Here is an 18,068-nt window from a genome sequence, read left to right as displayed (position 1 = left end):
GGGATTGGAGATTCTAACTTGACAGAGTTATTACCCATCTCGCTGTCCAGTCTCTTCCCGAATATAAACACCGTGCTCGACATCAAGCCTCCTAGGATCAGAATGCCAAAAAGAATGGCCCAGGAATGAGTCTGTAACAGAACAAACCAGAGTCAGACTGAACCCTATTCAATCAGACAGGCAACAACTTTCCAAACTAACTTCCAAACTGAAAGAAAGCTCATGGGAATTTAGGGTTCAAAGAGAACTTTTCAAATTCCCAAGTGGAATGACTAAACGGGAAGGGACTCAAGGCCAGAGTGCCCAGTGAAGCACTCCTTTGTACGGAGCAGTTCCAGAGGATGGTGAGAAACATGCTCTGTCTCTGTTCCTGGTCTGTCCCTCACTAATCTCAGCTCCTGGCCATTCACCCCATCCATTTTCACAGCTCCGACACACAGTAACTGCCCCCCCCCATTCTGAAAAACCAGGCCGTGTCCGGCACTGTAGCAAGTACAGGAGAGAACCGTTTCGGAATAGTTTTGGGATTGAGAGCAGCGTTAGGAGATTTTAGGACTGATTTGAAGTGCCCAGTGGGTTGGAAAATGGGAGATGTTCCCAGCTGTTTTTTGGGCGAGCTTTAGTCAGTTGAATTTCTGGCTCTCTGTGCTTCACCGAGTCTGCCGGGGGATTCACGCTGGCGGTGAGGGAACAGGGCCTAATCCTACCCGAGAGGATGGCATCAGCATGCTGAGGATCCACTGCGTATGCCCACCTGTCAGCGGGGAGATTGGTGCATGCACACTGGCCCCGCCATCACCGGCCTCCCGATATCTTCCCTGACCCAGCCCTCGATCACCCCTCTCCCCCCCACCCCCACCCCCCCGCCCCCCCGATCACCAGCGCTGACACCCATCCCCTACAATCACCGGCCCCGATCTCCCGCACCCCCCCATCCCAATCGCTGGCTCCAAGCCCTGCCCCCGATGGCCAGCCTGAACCCCCCCTTTCCCCCATGGCCAGCCCTGATTGCCCCTTCATCCCCCACCGATCGCTGCGCACGGTTCTTCCCCACCATCACCGATTGGCCCAAAATCTGGTGTGGCCCTGCTCCCCAGTCGGCCCCGCGCCCCTCAGGACCTGCCCCTTTGGCACTGCCAGTGTACCAGGTTGGCATTGCCAGAGTGCCAGGCTGGCACTACCCTAGGGGCAACACCTCCTGCCCCGAACTTCTCGGGGGGCCTCAATGGTCTCTGCCCCACACCAGCGAGGCCATCATAGGAACATAAGAAATAGGAGCAGGAGTAGGCCATCCAGCTCCTCGAGCCTGCCCCGCCATTCAATAAGATCATGGCTGATCTGAAGTGAATCAGTTCCACTTACCCGCCTGATCCCCATAACCCTTAATTCCCTTACCGATCAGAAATCCGTCCATCCGCGCTTTAAACATATTCAACGAGGTAGCCTCCACTGCTTCAATGAGCAGAGAATTCCAGAGATTCACTACCCTCTGAGAGAAGAAGTTCCCCCTCAACTCTGTTCTGAACCGGCCCCCCCTTATTTTGAGGCTGTGCCCTCTAGTTCTGGTTTCCCTTCTAAGTGGAAAGAATCTCTCTACCTCTACCCTATCCAGCCCCTTCATTATCTTATATGTCTCTATAAGATCCCCCCCCTCAGCCTTCTAAACTCCAACGAGTACAGACCCAATCTGTTCAATCTCTCCTCATAAGCTACACCCCTCATCTCCGGTATCAACCTGGTGAACCTTCTCTGCACTCCCTCCAAGGCCAATATATCCTTTCGCAAATAAGGGGACCAAAACTGCACACAGTATTCCAGTTGCGGCCTCACCAGTGCCTTGTACAGTTGCAGCAAGACCTCTCTGCTTTTATATTCTATCCCCCTCGCGATAAAGGCCAACATTCCATTCGCCGTCTTGATCACCTGCTGCACCTGCAAACTGAGTTTTTGCGATTCGTGCACAAGGACCCCCAGGTCCCTCTGCACAGTCGCATGATGTAATTTTTCTCCATTTAAATAATATTCCAATTTACTATTATTTCTTCCAAAGTGGATAACCTCACACTTGCCAACGTCATGCCTGGTTCCCATTGATGAAGGACTGAGCTTTAATCCCCGCTGGTGGGACCCGTCCCCAGAAGGGTCACTAACAATAGCGAGCCTGGAACGGTATCGTCCCGAGTTTGCAAATGAGCTGGAAATGCCAATTTCAACATTGTAATCAGCCTCGTGCTGTTTCCCAGTGCCCAGCTGATTACGCCATAAAACATGGGGATGGAAAGTTGTGACCGGATTCCCGCATCAGCTCTCCCGCTGACATCTCCCCTGCCCGCCGCCCAACTCAAGCAGCACAGCGGGCCGGGAAAATCCTGCCCTTCATTTTTGAAAGGACATTAAAGGCACGGGGAGCAGACTGAGTAGATTAATTTGGGAGATGCAGAGGTAGAAATAAGATACAAGACGCTGGGTCTCTTTGAACTGGATGAGAGCCTTGAGAATGTATTTTTTAAATGAGTAAAGTAAAGTTTATTTATTAGTCACAAGTAAGGCTTACATTAACACTGCAATGAAGTTACTGTGAAATTCCCCTAGTCGCCACAATCCGGCGCCTGTTTGGGTCAATCCACCTAACCAGCACATCTTTCAGACTCTGGGAGGAAACCGGAGCACCCGGAGGAAACCCACGCAGACATGGGGAGAATGTGCAAATCCACACAGACAGTGACCCGAGCCGGGAATCGAACCCAGGTCCCTGGCGTTGTGAAGCAGCAGTGCTAACCACTGTGCTACCGTGCTGCCCACAGAAGTATTCTTAGGCAGAGACATTGTGCTTTTCAGAATTGATGGGATCAGTACTGAACTCTGAGCAGGGATTCGTTTTGATTGCTCCAGGAAAGCTGGATTGTCAGAATGGCTTCCTTCTGCGCTGTAAACCTCTCTGGGTTTAAATGTCGAGCTCTGTCTGAAAGGTGCAGACTTGATGGGCCGAATGGCTTCCTTCTACATTACCCCTCTACATGGGTCCAGAGGGATATTTAGGGAACAGATGGATATGGATATGGGCCAAGTAAGGACAGAGATTTTTTTACTTAGGGCATCATGATTGGCACAGGCTTGGAGGGCCGAATGGCCTCTTCCTGTGCTGTACTTTTTTTGTTCTTATTTGTTTAAATGTTCAGCTCTCTCAGAGAGTTAGCGCAGACTCGATGGGCTGAATGGCTTCCGTCTGCACTGGAAATCTCTCTGGGTTTAAATGTCCAGGAAGGCTCATCTTAACCTTCGCTCAGTGAGTTGCATTGTCACCTGCGTCAAAGCTCCAGATTCAAATCCCACTTCCAGGGTTTGAATACAACAATCAGTTGACACTCGCTGCAGCACTGCGGGGGCACTGCAGCACCGCGGGGGCACTGCAGCACTGCGGGGGCGCTGCATGTTTGGGAAGTACTGTCATTTGGACGATATGTTAAACTGAAGCTCTGCGCACTCACCCGCTCAGCGTGGATGTCAAAGAGTTCATGAAGGACTGAGGAGATTTCCTCGCTGTCCTGTCTAATATTTACTCTCAATCAACATCACAAAAACAGATTACTTCATCTTTATCTCACTGCTGTTTTTGGGATCTTGCTGTGCACACACTGCTGCTGTTACTCCAGAGCTTCACAAAGTATTCCACTGGCTGTAAGTGCTTTGAGACAGGAGTGAAATGTGACAGTAATGCAAGTTTCCCTTTTTTCTTTCTAGTACAAACTAACAGATTAATGTATTTCTTTCTCATTTGGTGAATTTTTTATTGATGATGGAGCGTCAGATAATTTGTATTTTTCCCGGAGAGAATGGTTGATCTGAAGGAAGCCTCGCTGTGCTATTTGAACTGTATTGATGTATTTTGAAAACTGCTTCTTGCCCCATTCTCCAGTCTCCCCAATTATTCACTTGGGCTTCTGTCCAAAATGCTGATCCAACCAATCTGGGGATTGTGTCTGGAATTCTCCATCCTGCCCACCACGGGAATTGGTCAGGTAAAGGTCATTGACCTCGGGCGGGATTCTCCGGCTTCTTGGCGAGTGTCAGCGTGGCCACAGAATCCCGCCGTGTTTTCCTGTCCGAGAGGGAGTGTGGGGTGTACGCTGACTGGGTGTATGGCATGGTCTGTGGCAGCTCAAACGATCAAACCATTCACTGGTTTGGGTCTCATTAACAGCCAGCCCTGGGTTCCAGACGGGCACGTTGCTCCATAGCCAACAGCGGAACATCACCCAATCCCCCCCACATAGTCCAGCTGGTTAAATGCTGCAACTGCCAGGGAGGGATGGGACAGGATTGAGAACATAATGGGCTCACAGCAACTGGAAGATGGTTTTGTGGGTGATCAAAGCTCTTAAGAAATATCAAAACCCTTTCTCGTTGTGAGAGACCCTGAGTTATCCCTTTAAAAACAGCTCGAGAACATGGGAATGTCCCGGGGTGGTGGGGAGCAGCTCTGATTGTGAGCAATCCCACTCCTCCGGCATTCACAAAGATAACTGCACACTTACCTGTGCTCTACCTCTTACCCATCAATGGGAGCTGGTCACCTCTTGGCTCCCATCGAAACAGCAGCAACCAGTGAGGCCAGTAAAGAAAGTGACCTCGTTCTGGAGATATCACGGATCGTTCAATGCCAGAGAAAGGCCACTGGCTATCAACCCCTGGGAGTCAGGATTATGTACGGTTCGTGGCTGTGGCAGTGTTAATGGACGGGAAGATAATTAGCTCTGACAAAGGGTCGTCCAGACAAAGAACAAAGAACATTACAGCACAGGAAACAGGCCCTTCGGCCCTCCAAGCCCACGCTGCTCCCTGGTCCAAACTAGACCATCCTTTTGTATCCCTCCATTCCCACTCCGTTCATGTGGCTATCTAGATAAGTCTTAAACGTTCCCGGTGTGTCCGCCTCCACCACCTTGCTCGGCAGCGGATTCCAGGCCCCCACCACTCTCTGTGTAAAATACGTCCTTCTGATATCGGTGTTAAACCTCCCCCCTCTTCACCTTGAACCTATGACCCCTCGTGAACGTCACCACCGACCTGGGGAAAAGCTTCCCACCGTTCACCCTATCTATGCCTTTCATAATTTTATACACCTCTATTAGGTCACCCCTCATCCTCCGTCTTTCCAGTGAGAACAACCCCAGTTTACCCAATCTCTCCTCATAACTCCTCATAACTAAGCCCCTCCATACCAGGCAATATCCTGGTAAACCTCCTCTGCACTCTCTCTAAAGCCTCCATGTCCTTCTGGTAGTGTGGCGACCAGAACTGGGCGCAGTATTCCAAATGCGGCCGAACCAACATTCTATACAACTGCAACATCAGACCCCAACTTTTATACTCTATGCCCTGTCCTGTAAAGGCAAGCATGCCATATGCCTTATTCACTACCTTCTCCACCTGTGACGTCACCTTCAAGGATCTGTGGACTTGCACACCCAGGTCCCTCTGCGTATCTACACCCTTTATGGTTCTGCCATTTATCGTATCGCTCCCCACTACGTTAGTTCTACCAAAGTGCATCACTTCGCATTGATCTGGATTGAACTCGAAACGTTGGCTCGATTCTCACTCCACAGATGCTGTCAGACCTGCTGAGATTTTCCAGCAGTTCCTGTTTTTGTTTCAGATTCCAGCATCCGCAGTAATTTGCTTTCATATTATATGGGAAAATAATTAGACTGCGCTGTTTAAACCGGATTCTGTCCCAATGTTAAATCATGGAGGTAAGATTCCATCTCTGCTGATTGGAGTTATGATGTGGAGTTAATGCAGGGGAGCCCATCGCTGGCTCATTCTCATTCCTGATCAGTTTCTATACTGGGCAGGACATTTGCTCAGCATATCAGAACCTCACAGCGAAGAACCTTACACATTCAGCCCAACTAACTCCTCCTTAGTTTGAGATACTTTATTTATAGTGGCGAAAGTTAAAAAGCAGTCCATGCAGCAGAAAGATGGTTTGATATAATATAGGTGAGAACGTTTCAATATAAACCTTCTAAACACCCACCTTCATCCAATCTGAAATGTCTTCAAACTCCTCGGGATTGAAGATGGCATTTTTCAGTTTAGCAATGGGCCCATCATCATCGACCAAGCGGCACACACTCAGCATGTCACAGTAGCCCTGCTTCCTCTTACAGGGTGAGCCTGGTGGCAATGTCAACAGGGTATTGTTGAAAAACTGGCGCAGTAAGACAGAGGAGGAACTGGAACATGTTGCTGGATTGCCTGCAATCAGATAGTCAGAATTAGGTTAAAAACGAAGAGGAAGGAGGCCATTCAGCCCCTCGAGGCTCGCTCCGCCCTTCAATTAAATGATCAGCACCTCCACCCCATTGTACCATCATTACATAGAACAAAGAACAGTACAGCACAGGAACTGGCCCTTCAGCCCTCCAAGCCTGTGCCAATCATAATGCCTGTCTAAAGTAAAACCGTATGCACTTATGGAGTCCGTATCCTTCCATTCCCATCCTATTCATGTATTCGTCTAGTTGCCCCTTAAATGCCGCTATCGTACCTGCCTTCACCACCTCCACAGGCAGCGCGTTCCAGACACTCACCACCCTCTGTGTAAAAAACCTGCCTCGCACATCTCCTCTAAACTTTTCCCCACGCACCTTAAACCTGTGTCCCCTAGTACTTGACTTTTCTACCCTAGGAAAAAGCTTCTGACTATCCACTCTGTCCATGTCCCTCATAATCTTGTAAACCTCTATCAGGTCACCCCTCAACCTCCATCGTTCCAGTGAGAACAAACCGAGTTTATCCAGCCTCTCCTCCATTGCTCTACATTCCTTGCTACTCTTATTGAACAAACATCTAACAGCCTCTTAAAAGCTCCAACTGTCCCCCAACATTAATAGCCCTTTGGGGGAGCAAGTCCCATATTGTTTGCTGGTTACACTTGTGGCACACATGGCTTGTACATTGAGTTGAGTGATCATGATGTCTGCCTAAACTAAAACCGTATGCACTTACAGAGTCCATATCCTTCCATTCCCATCCTATTCATGTATTTGTCTAGTTGCCCCTTAAATGCCGCTATCGTACCTGCCCTCACCACCTCCCCGGGCAGCGCGTCCCAGACATTCACCACCCTCCGTGTAAAAAACTTGCCTCGCACATCTCCTCTAAACTTTTCCCCACGCACCTTAAACCTATGTCCCCTAGTACTTGACTTTTCTACCCTAGGAAAAAGCTTCTGACTATCCACTCTGTCCATGCCACTCATAATCTTGTAAACCTCTATCAGGTCACCCCTCAACCTCCGTCAGTAGAGATAACCCACGTCTTGTATAAGAGATAACAGCAGATTCCTCAGTCAATACATTGAACCCAACATCAAAGGCAGAAGGCTGACAGAGTGACATATTTCCTGAGGCTGTGAGCTATGTTGTTTCATCATTCATTGTTCCTTTCTCAGTCATTCCATTCCGAGTTTCTGTTTGTCTGCAATGTGATATCTGTTTCTCGTCGGATATCAAATACACCCACTAAACATGAACCACATTACTGAACTCTATAACATTGCGGCTGGTGATGCTGCAGCAGAATGTCTGATCCCCTCACTCCCTCAGCCGGAGGGCATTGCAATCTGAGAGTGCAGGGCTGGGATGAGGCTGCAGAATTCACTTTTCATTCTGGTACTTCACCGAACTCCTGAAAAGGAGCGAGTCTTTGCTGACAGTTCGATGGGTTCGATTCCCAGCTCGGGTCACTGTCTGTGTGGAGTTTGCACATTCTCCTCGTGTCTGCGTGGGTTTCCTCCGGGTGCTCCGGTTTCCTCCCACAGTCCAAAGATGTGCGGGTTAGGTTAATTGGCCAGGTTAAAAATTGCCCCTTAGAGTCCTGGGATGCGTAGGTTAGAGGGATTAGTGGGTAAATACATGGGGATAGGGCCTGGGTGGGATTGTGGTCGGTGCAGACTCGATGGGCCGAATGGCCTCTTTCTGCATTGTAGGGATTCTATGATAGCTGGTGATCATGGGCATGATCGGATTCAGATCAGGAAAGAATCGATTCCAGTAAACGGCCTGGGATAGATTAAACTGGAACTTTCTAAAAGGACTTGGACAAAGATTCACATTTGGAATATTGTGTGCAGTTCTGGTCACCTCACTATAAGAAGGATGTGGAGACACTGGAAAGAGTGCAAAGGAGATTTACCAGGATGCTGCCTGGTTTGGAGGGTAGGTCTTATGAGGAAAGGTTGAGGGAACTTGGGCTTTTCTCTTTGGAGCGGAGGAGGTTGAGAGGAGACTTGATAGAGGTTTATAAGATGATGAGGGGGATAGATAGAGTGAACGTTCAAAGACTATTTCCTCGGGTGAATGGAGTGGTAACTAGGGGGCATAACTATAGAGTTCATGGTGGGAGATATAGGAAGGATGTCCGAGGTAGGGTTTTTACTCAGAGAGTGGTTGGGGTGTGGAATGGACTGCCTGCAGTGATAGTGGAGTCAGAAACTTTAGGAACATTTAAGAAGCTATTGGATAGGCACATGGAGTACTTCGGGATGATAGGGAGGAAATAGTTGGATCTGGGTTTCAGATAAAGCTCAGCACAGCAACGTGGGCCGAAGGGCCTGTTCTGTGCTGTACTGTTCTATGTTCTATGTTCTAGATATGAAGCTGGAATTAATTGCAGGGCTATGGGGAAAAAGTGAGGGAGTATTTGAATCGCTCTTCCAAGGAGTTATACCGTCTATATCGCCTCATTCACAAATGGAGTTTGGATTCACTTGGATTCAGAAATAATATGGGGCTTGTTCCAACTGCGAATCCGTTATGCATCTCTAATGAAGCAGATTAATATGCATCTTAACTGGACATTGTGTTGACTTGTTGACTGTAATTTCTTTTGGAAAAGAAACAACAGGACATCTATACAATGATCCCAGCAAAGAGTGGGATAGAAGCCCACCCGGATTGGGCATCGAATGCTAAATTTATTAGTGGGCATCAATTTCACACCCAAATAACTACGCATGACACGTACCAGTTTCGGTCCCAGCCCTTCATGAATAGAACAAATGAGACATCCAATGAAACAGAAATCACATAGAAGCATAGAAACCCTACAGTACAGAAAGAGGCCATTCGGCCCATCGAGTCTGCACCGACCACAATCCCACCCAGGCCCTACCCCCACAATCCCTACACATTTACCCGCTAATCCCTCTAACCTACACATCTCAGGACACTAAGGGGCAATTTTAGCATGGCTAATCAACCTAACCTGCACATCTTTGCATGGTGGGAGAAAACCGGAGCAACTGAAGGAAACCCACGCAGACACGAGGAGAATGTGCAAACTCCACATGGACAGTGACCCAAGCCGGGAATCGAACCCAGGTCCCTGGAGCTGTGAAGCAGCAGTGCTAACCACTGTGCTACCGTGCCGCCCTTTAAACCTTGCCCCTCGCACCTTAAACCTATGCCCCCGAGTAATTGACTTTTCCACCCTGGGAAAAAGCTTCTGACTATCCACTCAGTCCATGCCTCTCATAATCTTGTAGACTTCTATCAGGTCTCCCCTCAACCTCCGTCACACCAGTAAGATGTTATTAAACTGGAGAGAGTGCAGAAGAGATTTACAAGGATGTTGCCAGGACTCAAGGGACTGAGTTATAGGGAGAGGTTGGGCAGGCTAGGATTTTTTACTTTGGAACGTAGGAGACTGAGGGGTGATCTTATAGAGGTGTATAAGATCATGAGAGGCATGGATAGGGTGAATGCACTCAGTCTTTTTCCCAGGGTTGGGGAATCGAGAACTAGAGGGCATAGGTTTAAGTTAAGAGGGGAAAAAATTAATGGGAACCTGAGGAGCAACGTTTTTACACAGAGGGTGGTGCGTGTGTGGAATGAGCTGCCGGAGGAAGTGGTTGAGGCAGGGACATTGACAATATTTAAAAGGCATTTGGACAGATACATGGATAGGAAAGGTTTAGAGGGATATGGGCCAAATGCAGGCAAATGGGGTTAGCTTAGATAAGCAGTTTGGTCGGTGTGGACTAGCTTGGGCCAAAAGGCCTGTCTCTGTGCTGTAAATTCTACGATTCTATGAATTGGCCAGATCTTACATCTGATTGCTGGACAGTATCAGCACAAGAATCGAGAGGAATGATAACTTGTTAAAGTTTCTGTTGCTGTGGAGTGGCTGCTCCAGGGTCCACAGGTGATCAAAATCAGTATCTTCTGAAACGGTTTAGGAAACATTGTGTTTAATCTCTTTGGAATGCAGTTTATATAATCTTAAATCTGTAGCAATATTTGATTCTGTCAAGCAGCCACCTATTATTCTCATCCCAGATTTCTAACCTCATTAGGCCTCAGCTATTTAACACTGAGATGGAGAGAAATTTCCTCCCTCAGGGGTTGTGAAATCCTCTGTCCCAGGGAGCTGTGGATGTTCTGTCATTGAGTCAGGGTCAGAAGAGTTTTAACTAGTAGAAGAATGAAGGGATATGGCGATAGTGGGAAGAGGAGAGAAGGTAGAACATCAAGAGGGCGGCACAGTAGCACAGTGGTTAGCACTGCTGCTTCACAGCTCCAGGGTCCCGGGTTCAATTCCCAGCTCGGGTCACTGTCTGTGTGGAGTTTGCACATTCTCCTCGTGTCTGCGTGGGTTTCCTCCAGGTGCTCCGGTTTCCTCCCACAGTCCAAAGATGTGCGGGTTAGGTTGATTGGCCAGGTTAAACAAAAATTGCCCCTTAGAGTCCTGAGATGCGTAGGTTAGTGGGATTAGCGGGTAAATATGTGGGGGTAGGGCCTGGGTGGGATTGTGGTCGGTGCAGACTCGATGGGCCGAATGGCCTCCTTCTGCACTGTAGGGTTTCTATGATTCTATGATCAACACCGATTTTACTGAGCGGCGGAGCAGGGTCCACATGACCTGCTCCTGCTCCTATTATCCTCATCTCCATGATCCTATTGCAGGTTCCTTCTCGTTCATAGAAATCATAGAAATCATAGAATCCCTACAGTACAGAAAGAGGCCATTCGGCCCATCGAGTCTGCACCGACCACAATCCCACCCAGGCCCTACCCCCATATATTTACCCACTAATCCCTCTAACCTATGCATCCCAGGACACTAAGGGCAATTTTTTTTTTAGCATGGCCAATCAACCTAACCCGCACATCTTTGGACATCTTCGTTCCTGGACACCAGTTATTTTTGCTGAGGTTAGTGTTAACAGTGCCTGCATTGTTGGATGGGAGATGGGGTTTTTCACCCGAGAAGCTGTGTGAGAGATTCACACTATAGGTTGCATTTTCTCTCTGACCTCACCTCAAGCTGTCTCAACCAGAGGCAGTTCCTGAAGAATCATTTCTACATTAAAGAAACCTGATGGGTTTTATAGTGTTAATCTTACCTGTAATGTGTGACAAAATTTGCTATGACTTTCAAATATCTAATTGTTGCGTGGTGCACCCATTTTGTAACTGTGATGGGACATGGGAAAGTCACTCACTGTAGTCAATATAAAGTACAACGCGGTAAATCAAATTCCCGGAGTGCAAGGGAGAGTTAGTGATGACACCACAGATATGATTTTGTTTTCACACAGAAACAATCCCTATTCAATAAACTCCTATTCCCCAGCAGAAAACTGGTGGTTACCAGCAGAACGAAAACAGAGTTAACAACAGTCTCCACCCCAGTAGAAAGCTAGCCCTTGTGCCTGCCCCTTTAAACAATGTTCTTAAAGAGGGTATAGCAGGGCGGGGTTAGGGGAGGAGAAAACAGGAACCTGTTTACATTTCAGGCCTAATTATAACTTGGTGAAGAATCTGACAGGAGAAGGCGGAGGTGGATGTACTTCCCTAACCATCCCCCCAAGCTGAGAGAGAGACCAGGAGTTTTTAACTGACAGGAGGACCCTCTGCTCGGGAGAATCTCTCTCCTTCAACTGGTAGCAAGCAACAGTTGTTTGGTTTGCGGCATTTGGATAAACCGGGTAGGGGATTTTAGGAGAGGCAGGGACCACATGGAAAGTCAAGTAAAGTTATTGATCTGATTGGGACTCTCGGACCTGGCTCCTTCTACTGATTGTGGGGCCTGTCTCTTTAAGACAGACAATGTGAGTGGAGAGAGGGTTAAGCACAGGTTAAAAAGATGTGTATTGTCTCCAGACAGGCTGGAGGCATCTCTTTAACCTGTGCTTGGCCCTCTCTCCACTCACTCTGTCTGTACCTTGAAGACTAGATTACCTGCAATCTGATTACCTGTAATAAAGCTGCTGGGGGGGGGGGGGGGGTGGGGGGGCTGCTGGGAGGGTGGGGGGGCTGCTGGGAGGGGGGGGGGGGCTGCTGGGAGGGGGGGGGCTGCTGGGAGGGGGGGGGCTGCTGGGAGGGGGGGGGGGCTGCTGGGGGGAGGGGCCTGCTGGGGGGGAGGGGCCTGCTGGGGGGTGGGGTGGCAGGCTGCTGGGTGGGGGGGGCTGCTGGGGTTGGGGGCGGGCTGCTGGGGTGGGGGGGCGGGCTGCTGGGGGGGCGGGCTGCTGGGGGGGCGGGCTGCTGGGGGGGTGGGCTGCTGGGGGGGGGGCGGGCTGCTGGGGGGGGGCGGGCTGCTGGGGGGGGGGTGGCAGGCTGCTGGGGGGGGGGGGGCGGCAGGCTGCTGGGGGGGCGGCAGGTTGCTGGGGTGCTGCTCCAGGGCAGCCTGGGGTTGCAAACCCCGGCAGAGTTTCTCTTTATCAATAAAGATCTTTGTTCGTAAAAAAAACCCGGAGAGCTGTGGGATTCCACTCCTCATTTCTGAGATTAGCCAGGCCGCGAAACCACCCCGGCTCCATTCCCCATGCAGCCATTGGTTAGAGTAACACCCTGACCTTTATAACATCGTAAGAAGTTTAACAACACCAGGTTAAAGTCCAACAGGTTTATTTGGTAGCAAAAGCCACACAAGCTTTCGAGGCTCTAAGCCCCTTCTTCAGGTGAGTCACCTGAAGAAGGGGCTTAGAGCTTCGAAAGCTTGTGTGGCTTTTGCTACCAAATAAACCTGTTGGACTTTAACCTGGTGTTGTTAAACTTCTTACTGTGTTTACCCCAGTCCAACGCCGGCATCTCCACATCATGACTTTATAACATCATCAGAGCCTGATCTGCATATTTAAAGGCGTATCCCACAGTGTCCCTCCTCTCTGCTCGGGACAGCAGAATGCCAGCGTACGGGTCTCCCAGGCAATTCTAAATGGAAACTATGGGCAGAATCTTCTTCATTCGCTGGTAGCGGTTTGCAGGGAGAAGGAGGTGTAATTCAGCAGGACGTGAACCCCACCACCTCCCGCGCTCCACCAGAGTGGGAAGGCAACTTTCCCACCCTGACACCAGCTGAGGCCCTTTAAAAGAACAATTAATGACCATTTAAACAACTCATCCCCCTGCTGCTGGGATGAACCCAGCTGGAAGGTGGCCGGTTCAGCAAGCTTCATCACAACAGGTCTAACCCTACAGCCAACCTGTCACCATCCCTTGGTCAGAGACACTCAGGGCCTGGATGAGGGACTAGACATCAGGAAGGGCACTGAGAGCTGCCCCTTGCCCTTGTTATTGACCTCTCTGCACCCCTCTCCCAACAAGCCCTACCTGCAAATCCCCTCCCCTCCCCTGCCCCACTGGCCTGTGGCCTGTGCCATTCCACAATCCTGGGTTCCAGAGCCTATCCCTCAGGCAGCAGACATGGCCTCCATAGAGCACGAGCTGCTGGCCCCTGATTGGCTGAGAGTTAGCACCGCCTGATGGTTTGCGGTTTGGTGGACCTTCCTGAAAAGCAGCAGTGTGGCTCTCTCACCGGCAGCCCACCATCAAGTGAAACCCCCAACACCTCAATAAGATTCCACCCAATGAGCCTCTTGCTCAGAGCGTCAAGAGGGTTAGTGCCACAAATACTTGTTCCCCTCTCTACACTGGAACTAACGCAGAGACATCCCTCTCCTGATGCTCTTGTAACTGATCTCAGGAACAGGTGCCAATGCCCTGTAACTGAAACTCCCACTTCAGCCATTCCTTGAAACCTTCAGGACGCTGCCTCTATAGGGCGGCACGATGGTTAGCACTGCTGCCTCGCAGCGCCAGGGACCCGGGTTCAATTCCGGCCTTGGGTCACTGTCTGTGTGGAGTCTGCACATTCTCCCTGTGTCTGCGTGGATTTCCTCCGGGCGCTCCGGTTTTCTCCCACAGTCCAAAGATGTGTGGGTTAGGTGGATTGGCCATGATAAATTGCCCCTTAGTGTCAGGGGGATTAGCAGGGTCAACACATGGGTTGCGGGGATAGGGCCTGGGTGGGATTGTTGTCGGTGCAGGCTCGATGGGCCAAATGGCCTCCTTCTGTACTGTAGGGATTCTATGATTCTCTCCCTCACTGCCCCTCCCCCCTTGGCACCCTCCCCCCCGTCACCCTTCTCCCCTTGCCATCCCTCCTTCCTCATCTCTTCCACCAATTCTTCTCCTCGTCACGTTCCTCCCTCCAATCTTTCCTTTCTCCTGCCTTTTCTCCACCCCCATCTCCCCCACCTTCTCATTTCTTCCTCTTCTCCCCCTCACCCCCCCACTTCCCTCCATTCCTTTCCCTCTTCCTCTGAGCTTTTCCCTACCTGGCGTCTGGCACCAGAGCTGACATTCCTCCTCAATGGATTGAGTGTGGATGCTGCACTGCTCCAGGTTGTGTTTTGTACACAGAGACCCTGAACATTGCTGGATAAACACAAACAAGGAGTTCAATGGAGGATGCGGAAGAAATGAGTTTGAAGAATGTACAAACATTGCGACGGGTCAAATATTAGCAGCAATTTGAGAATTTATCCATCAGAAATAGTAGAGATCATTAACCTTTCAGCAAGTTTCTTTTGCTAATAGAGTCATTGAAATTCATGGCATCATGGGAGACCACCCTCGCCATCATGTCTGCACTGACAGGAAATGAACCAATCACTAGCCAGCTCTTGGTGCGTAGCCCCGGAAGATACAACTTCTCAATTGCACATCCAAGAATTTTCAAATGTGATGAAGGTTTCTGCCTTTACCACCCTTACACCACCCACTCCCACCCATCTCCAACTCTCTACCTCGCTCCCTTCTTTCAGACTCTGCTTTGACTGGTTTTTTAGGCTCCTGAATTCATATCTCCTCGTAGGACTCAGCCTCAGATCTTGCTCTGAAAAGCCTTGGGATGTTTCATTAGGGGAAAGGTGTTATAGAAATACAAGTTGTTGTTGTAAATCATTGACATATTCCAGGAATAACCGAGAGTGAACTCTGCACAGCCACATTGCAAACTGTCTTTTTCTAATTGATGGGACGTTGAAGAGCCTTGGTGAGTTGCTGCAGTACAACTCCAAAAACACTTAAGATGTTTGGCACCATCCAGGACTAAGAAGCCCCACTTGATCGTTACCCCTCTCACAAATATCCACTCCCTCCACCGCCGACACTCAGTAGCAGCCATGCGTACCATCTACAAGATGCACTGCAGCAACTCACCAAGGTTCCTTAGGCAGCACCCTCCAAACCCTCAACCACTACCATCAATAGACAAAGGCAGCAGATACCTGGGAGCACCGCCTGGGAGGTTCTCCTCCGAGTCCCTCAACATCCTGACTTTTTAAATTTTTATTCATCCAGGGGTTGTGGGTATCGCTGGCTGGCCAGCGTTTATCACTTGTTGGCTTTGAACTGAGTGACTTGCTCGGCCATTTCAGAGGTTAGTTGAGAGTCAGCCACATTGCTGTGACTCTGGAGTCACATGTAGGTCAGACCAGGTAAGGATGGCAGATTTCCTTCCCGAAAGAGACATGGGTGAATGCTGGTGTCAATGTTGAAGGTACCCCTCGTTGCTGGGAAACGTGTGGTGAGAGTGCGCCATTGGCAGGACCGCAACATCCCACTGGTGTAAACGGCCGGAAGATTCCAGTCCACAGGTAGAATAAACATTATGAGGGAAGAAATATTCAAGAGTTTTGTATCATTGAAAGTAGAGAAGTGTCAGGTCCAGATGAAATGTTTCTCCAGATGTTAACAGATGCAGAGGAGGAAATAGCGGAGACTCTGACCACCATTCTCAATCCTTTCCAAGTACAGGATTGGAGATCTGTGAATGGTTAACAAGGAGGAAGGGGCAGATGGAGTAATTACGGAGTAGTCAGCCTGATCTCTCTGGTGGGAATGTTTCTGAGGGCACAGTGCCAGTTATCATTTACAGCAACACAGATTAATCAAACACGGCAACATGGATTCATACAGCACAATAACTCAGCTAACTCCTCTAAGAACACAGCCAGGTAAGATATGACCTTCCCTAAATGGCCCCCACTCATGTGGCACCCATCCCCCCCTCACTCTCTGCGGCCTGGCTACACTGACAGGCCTCTGATGGGCGGGCGGTAGTTCTTTGGGGCAGGATTTTTCCACGGGGTCCTCGATCCCAGTGAAGATCCCCCTGTGAGCTGATTAGTTGGCTCAATCCAACAGGCCTTCCCCAAAGGAGGTCACGTGGACTCTTGCCAGCTCTCCCACTGACAGGCAAGGCCTATTCCACCGATATTAAAAACTGCCCATTGTGTGGCTTGAAATCACATGTGGAGCAGAGCAACCAGAGCTGAGGGCTCCCTTTCCCTGAATGAGATCAGTGAATGTGTGGAGTTACTGCCCCGACATTTCAGGCCCTGTGTAAACTTTAAAACAATATCGATGGGTTAGTGGTGTGGGTGGTAAAGTGGCAGATGAATTTTAACATAGAGAAATGTGAGGTGATGTATTTAGGGAGGTCAAACAGTTATAGAGAACACACAATAAATGGGAATATGCAAAGAAGGGTGAATGAAGTGAGAGATCTTGGCGTATAAGTACACAGGTCCGTAAAGACAGCAGTCCAAGTAGATAAGCTTGTAAAGAAGGCATATTGGGATGCTCTCTTTCATTGGCAGAGTTATAGAGTACAAAATTAGGGATATAATGATGAAACTGTAGAAGACACTGGTGAGGCCACAACTGGAGTATTATGTGCACTTCTGGTCACCACATGACAGGAAGGATGTGATCGCACTGGAGAGTGTGCAGAGATTTACTAGAATGCTGCCAGGGCTGGAGAATTGTAACTATGTGGAGAGGTTGGGGTTGTTTTCCTTGGAACAGAGAGAGCTGAGGGGTGACATGATTGAGATATACAAAATTGTGAGGGTTAGAGAGACAGTAGACAGGAGAAACCTGTTTCCCTCGGCAGAGTGTTCAAAAACCAGGGGTCATAGATTCAAGCTAAGTGGCAGAAGGGTTAGAGGGGAACACGGGGAAAAACGTTTTACACAGAGGGTGATGGGTGCTTTTCTGAGGCAGCGGGAAATGTAGACAGAGTCAATGGATGGGAGGCTGGTTTGCGTGATGGATTGGGCTTTGTAGTTTCTTGCGATCTGGGTCAGAGCAGGAAGCCATACCAAGCTGTGATACAACCAGAAAGAGTGCTTTCTATGGTGCGTCTGTTGGTGAGAGTCGTAGCAGACATGCCAAATTTCCTTAGCCTCCTGAGAAAGGAGAGGCGTCAGAGCAAGGGATAAAGGGGATTTATTGGAGAGTGGAATACCACAGGAATGTGACCAATCACCAATGGAAGAACAGTGCATATCTCCGGCTGTTCAGGAAGGAGTTCAGAGACTCGTATCACACCCTGAGTGACAGGCCACAGGGGATAGTATCCAGTCACGAATGGCCTCCTTGTTGCAGTCGAGGAAATGACAGCTAACAATTTCCACGTCCCTGGGAGTGTTCCACAGAAACCCCGAGGGAGTCACCATTTGGCCATTCAGTAGTTTGGCAACTTGTGTTCCAAATCGTGAAGAGATTTAAGGAAGTTAACTGGGAGAAATTGTTTCCAGTGGGAGAAGGCCAAAAAATCCTAGGAGAAATTGGGACAATTTTTTACGCAGTGTGTCGTTGTGATCTGCAATGTCTGAAGGAATGACGGAAACAGAATCGATCAGGAGTTGGAGAAGCGCTTGGTGAAGTGTGGCGGTGGAGTGCAGGCAATTCTGTCAAAGGTCT

At 49.4% G+C, this 18,068-nt stretch overlaps 1 protein-coding gene across 1 annotated transcript in view; it reads right to left on the bottom strand.

The window, feature by feature from the left end:
* Positions 1-18,068, bottom strand: part of LOC144479415 (disintegrin and metalloproteinase domain-containing protein 10-like) — a 128,610-nt gene that overhangs the window by 1,784 nt on the left and 108,758 nt on the right. The window contains exons 13-15 of the mRNA XM_078198058.1: positions 14,633-14,732; positions 6,044-6,264; positions 35-131 (exon numbers count right to left, since the gene is read on the bottom strand). Coding sequence (XP_078054184.1) covers positions 35-131; positions 6,044-6,264; positions 14,633-14,732 — 418 coding nt within the window. The remainder of the gene's footprint in view (positions 1-34; positions 132-6,043; positions 6,265-14,632; positions 14,733-18,068) is intronic.

This window comes from Mustelus asterias, chromosome 26, assembly GCF_964213995.1.
Source record: "Mustelus asterias chromosome 26, sMusAst1.hap1.1, whole genome shotgun sequence".
Taxonomy (NCBI): Eukaryota; Metazoa; Chordata; class Chondrichthyes; order Carcharhiniformes; family Triakidae; genus Mustelus; species Mustelus asterias.
Note: the sequence above shows the minus strand (reverse complement) of the source record. Positions and strands in the feature narration are given on the sequence as shown.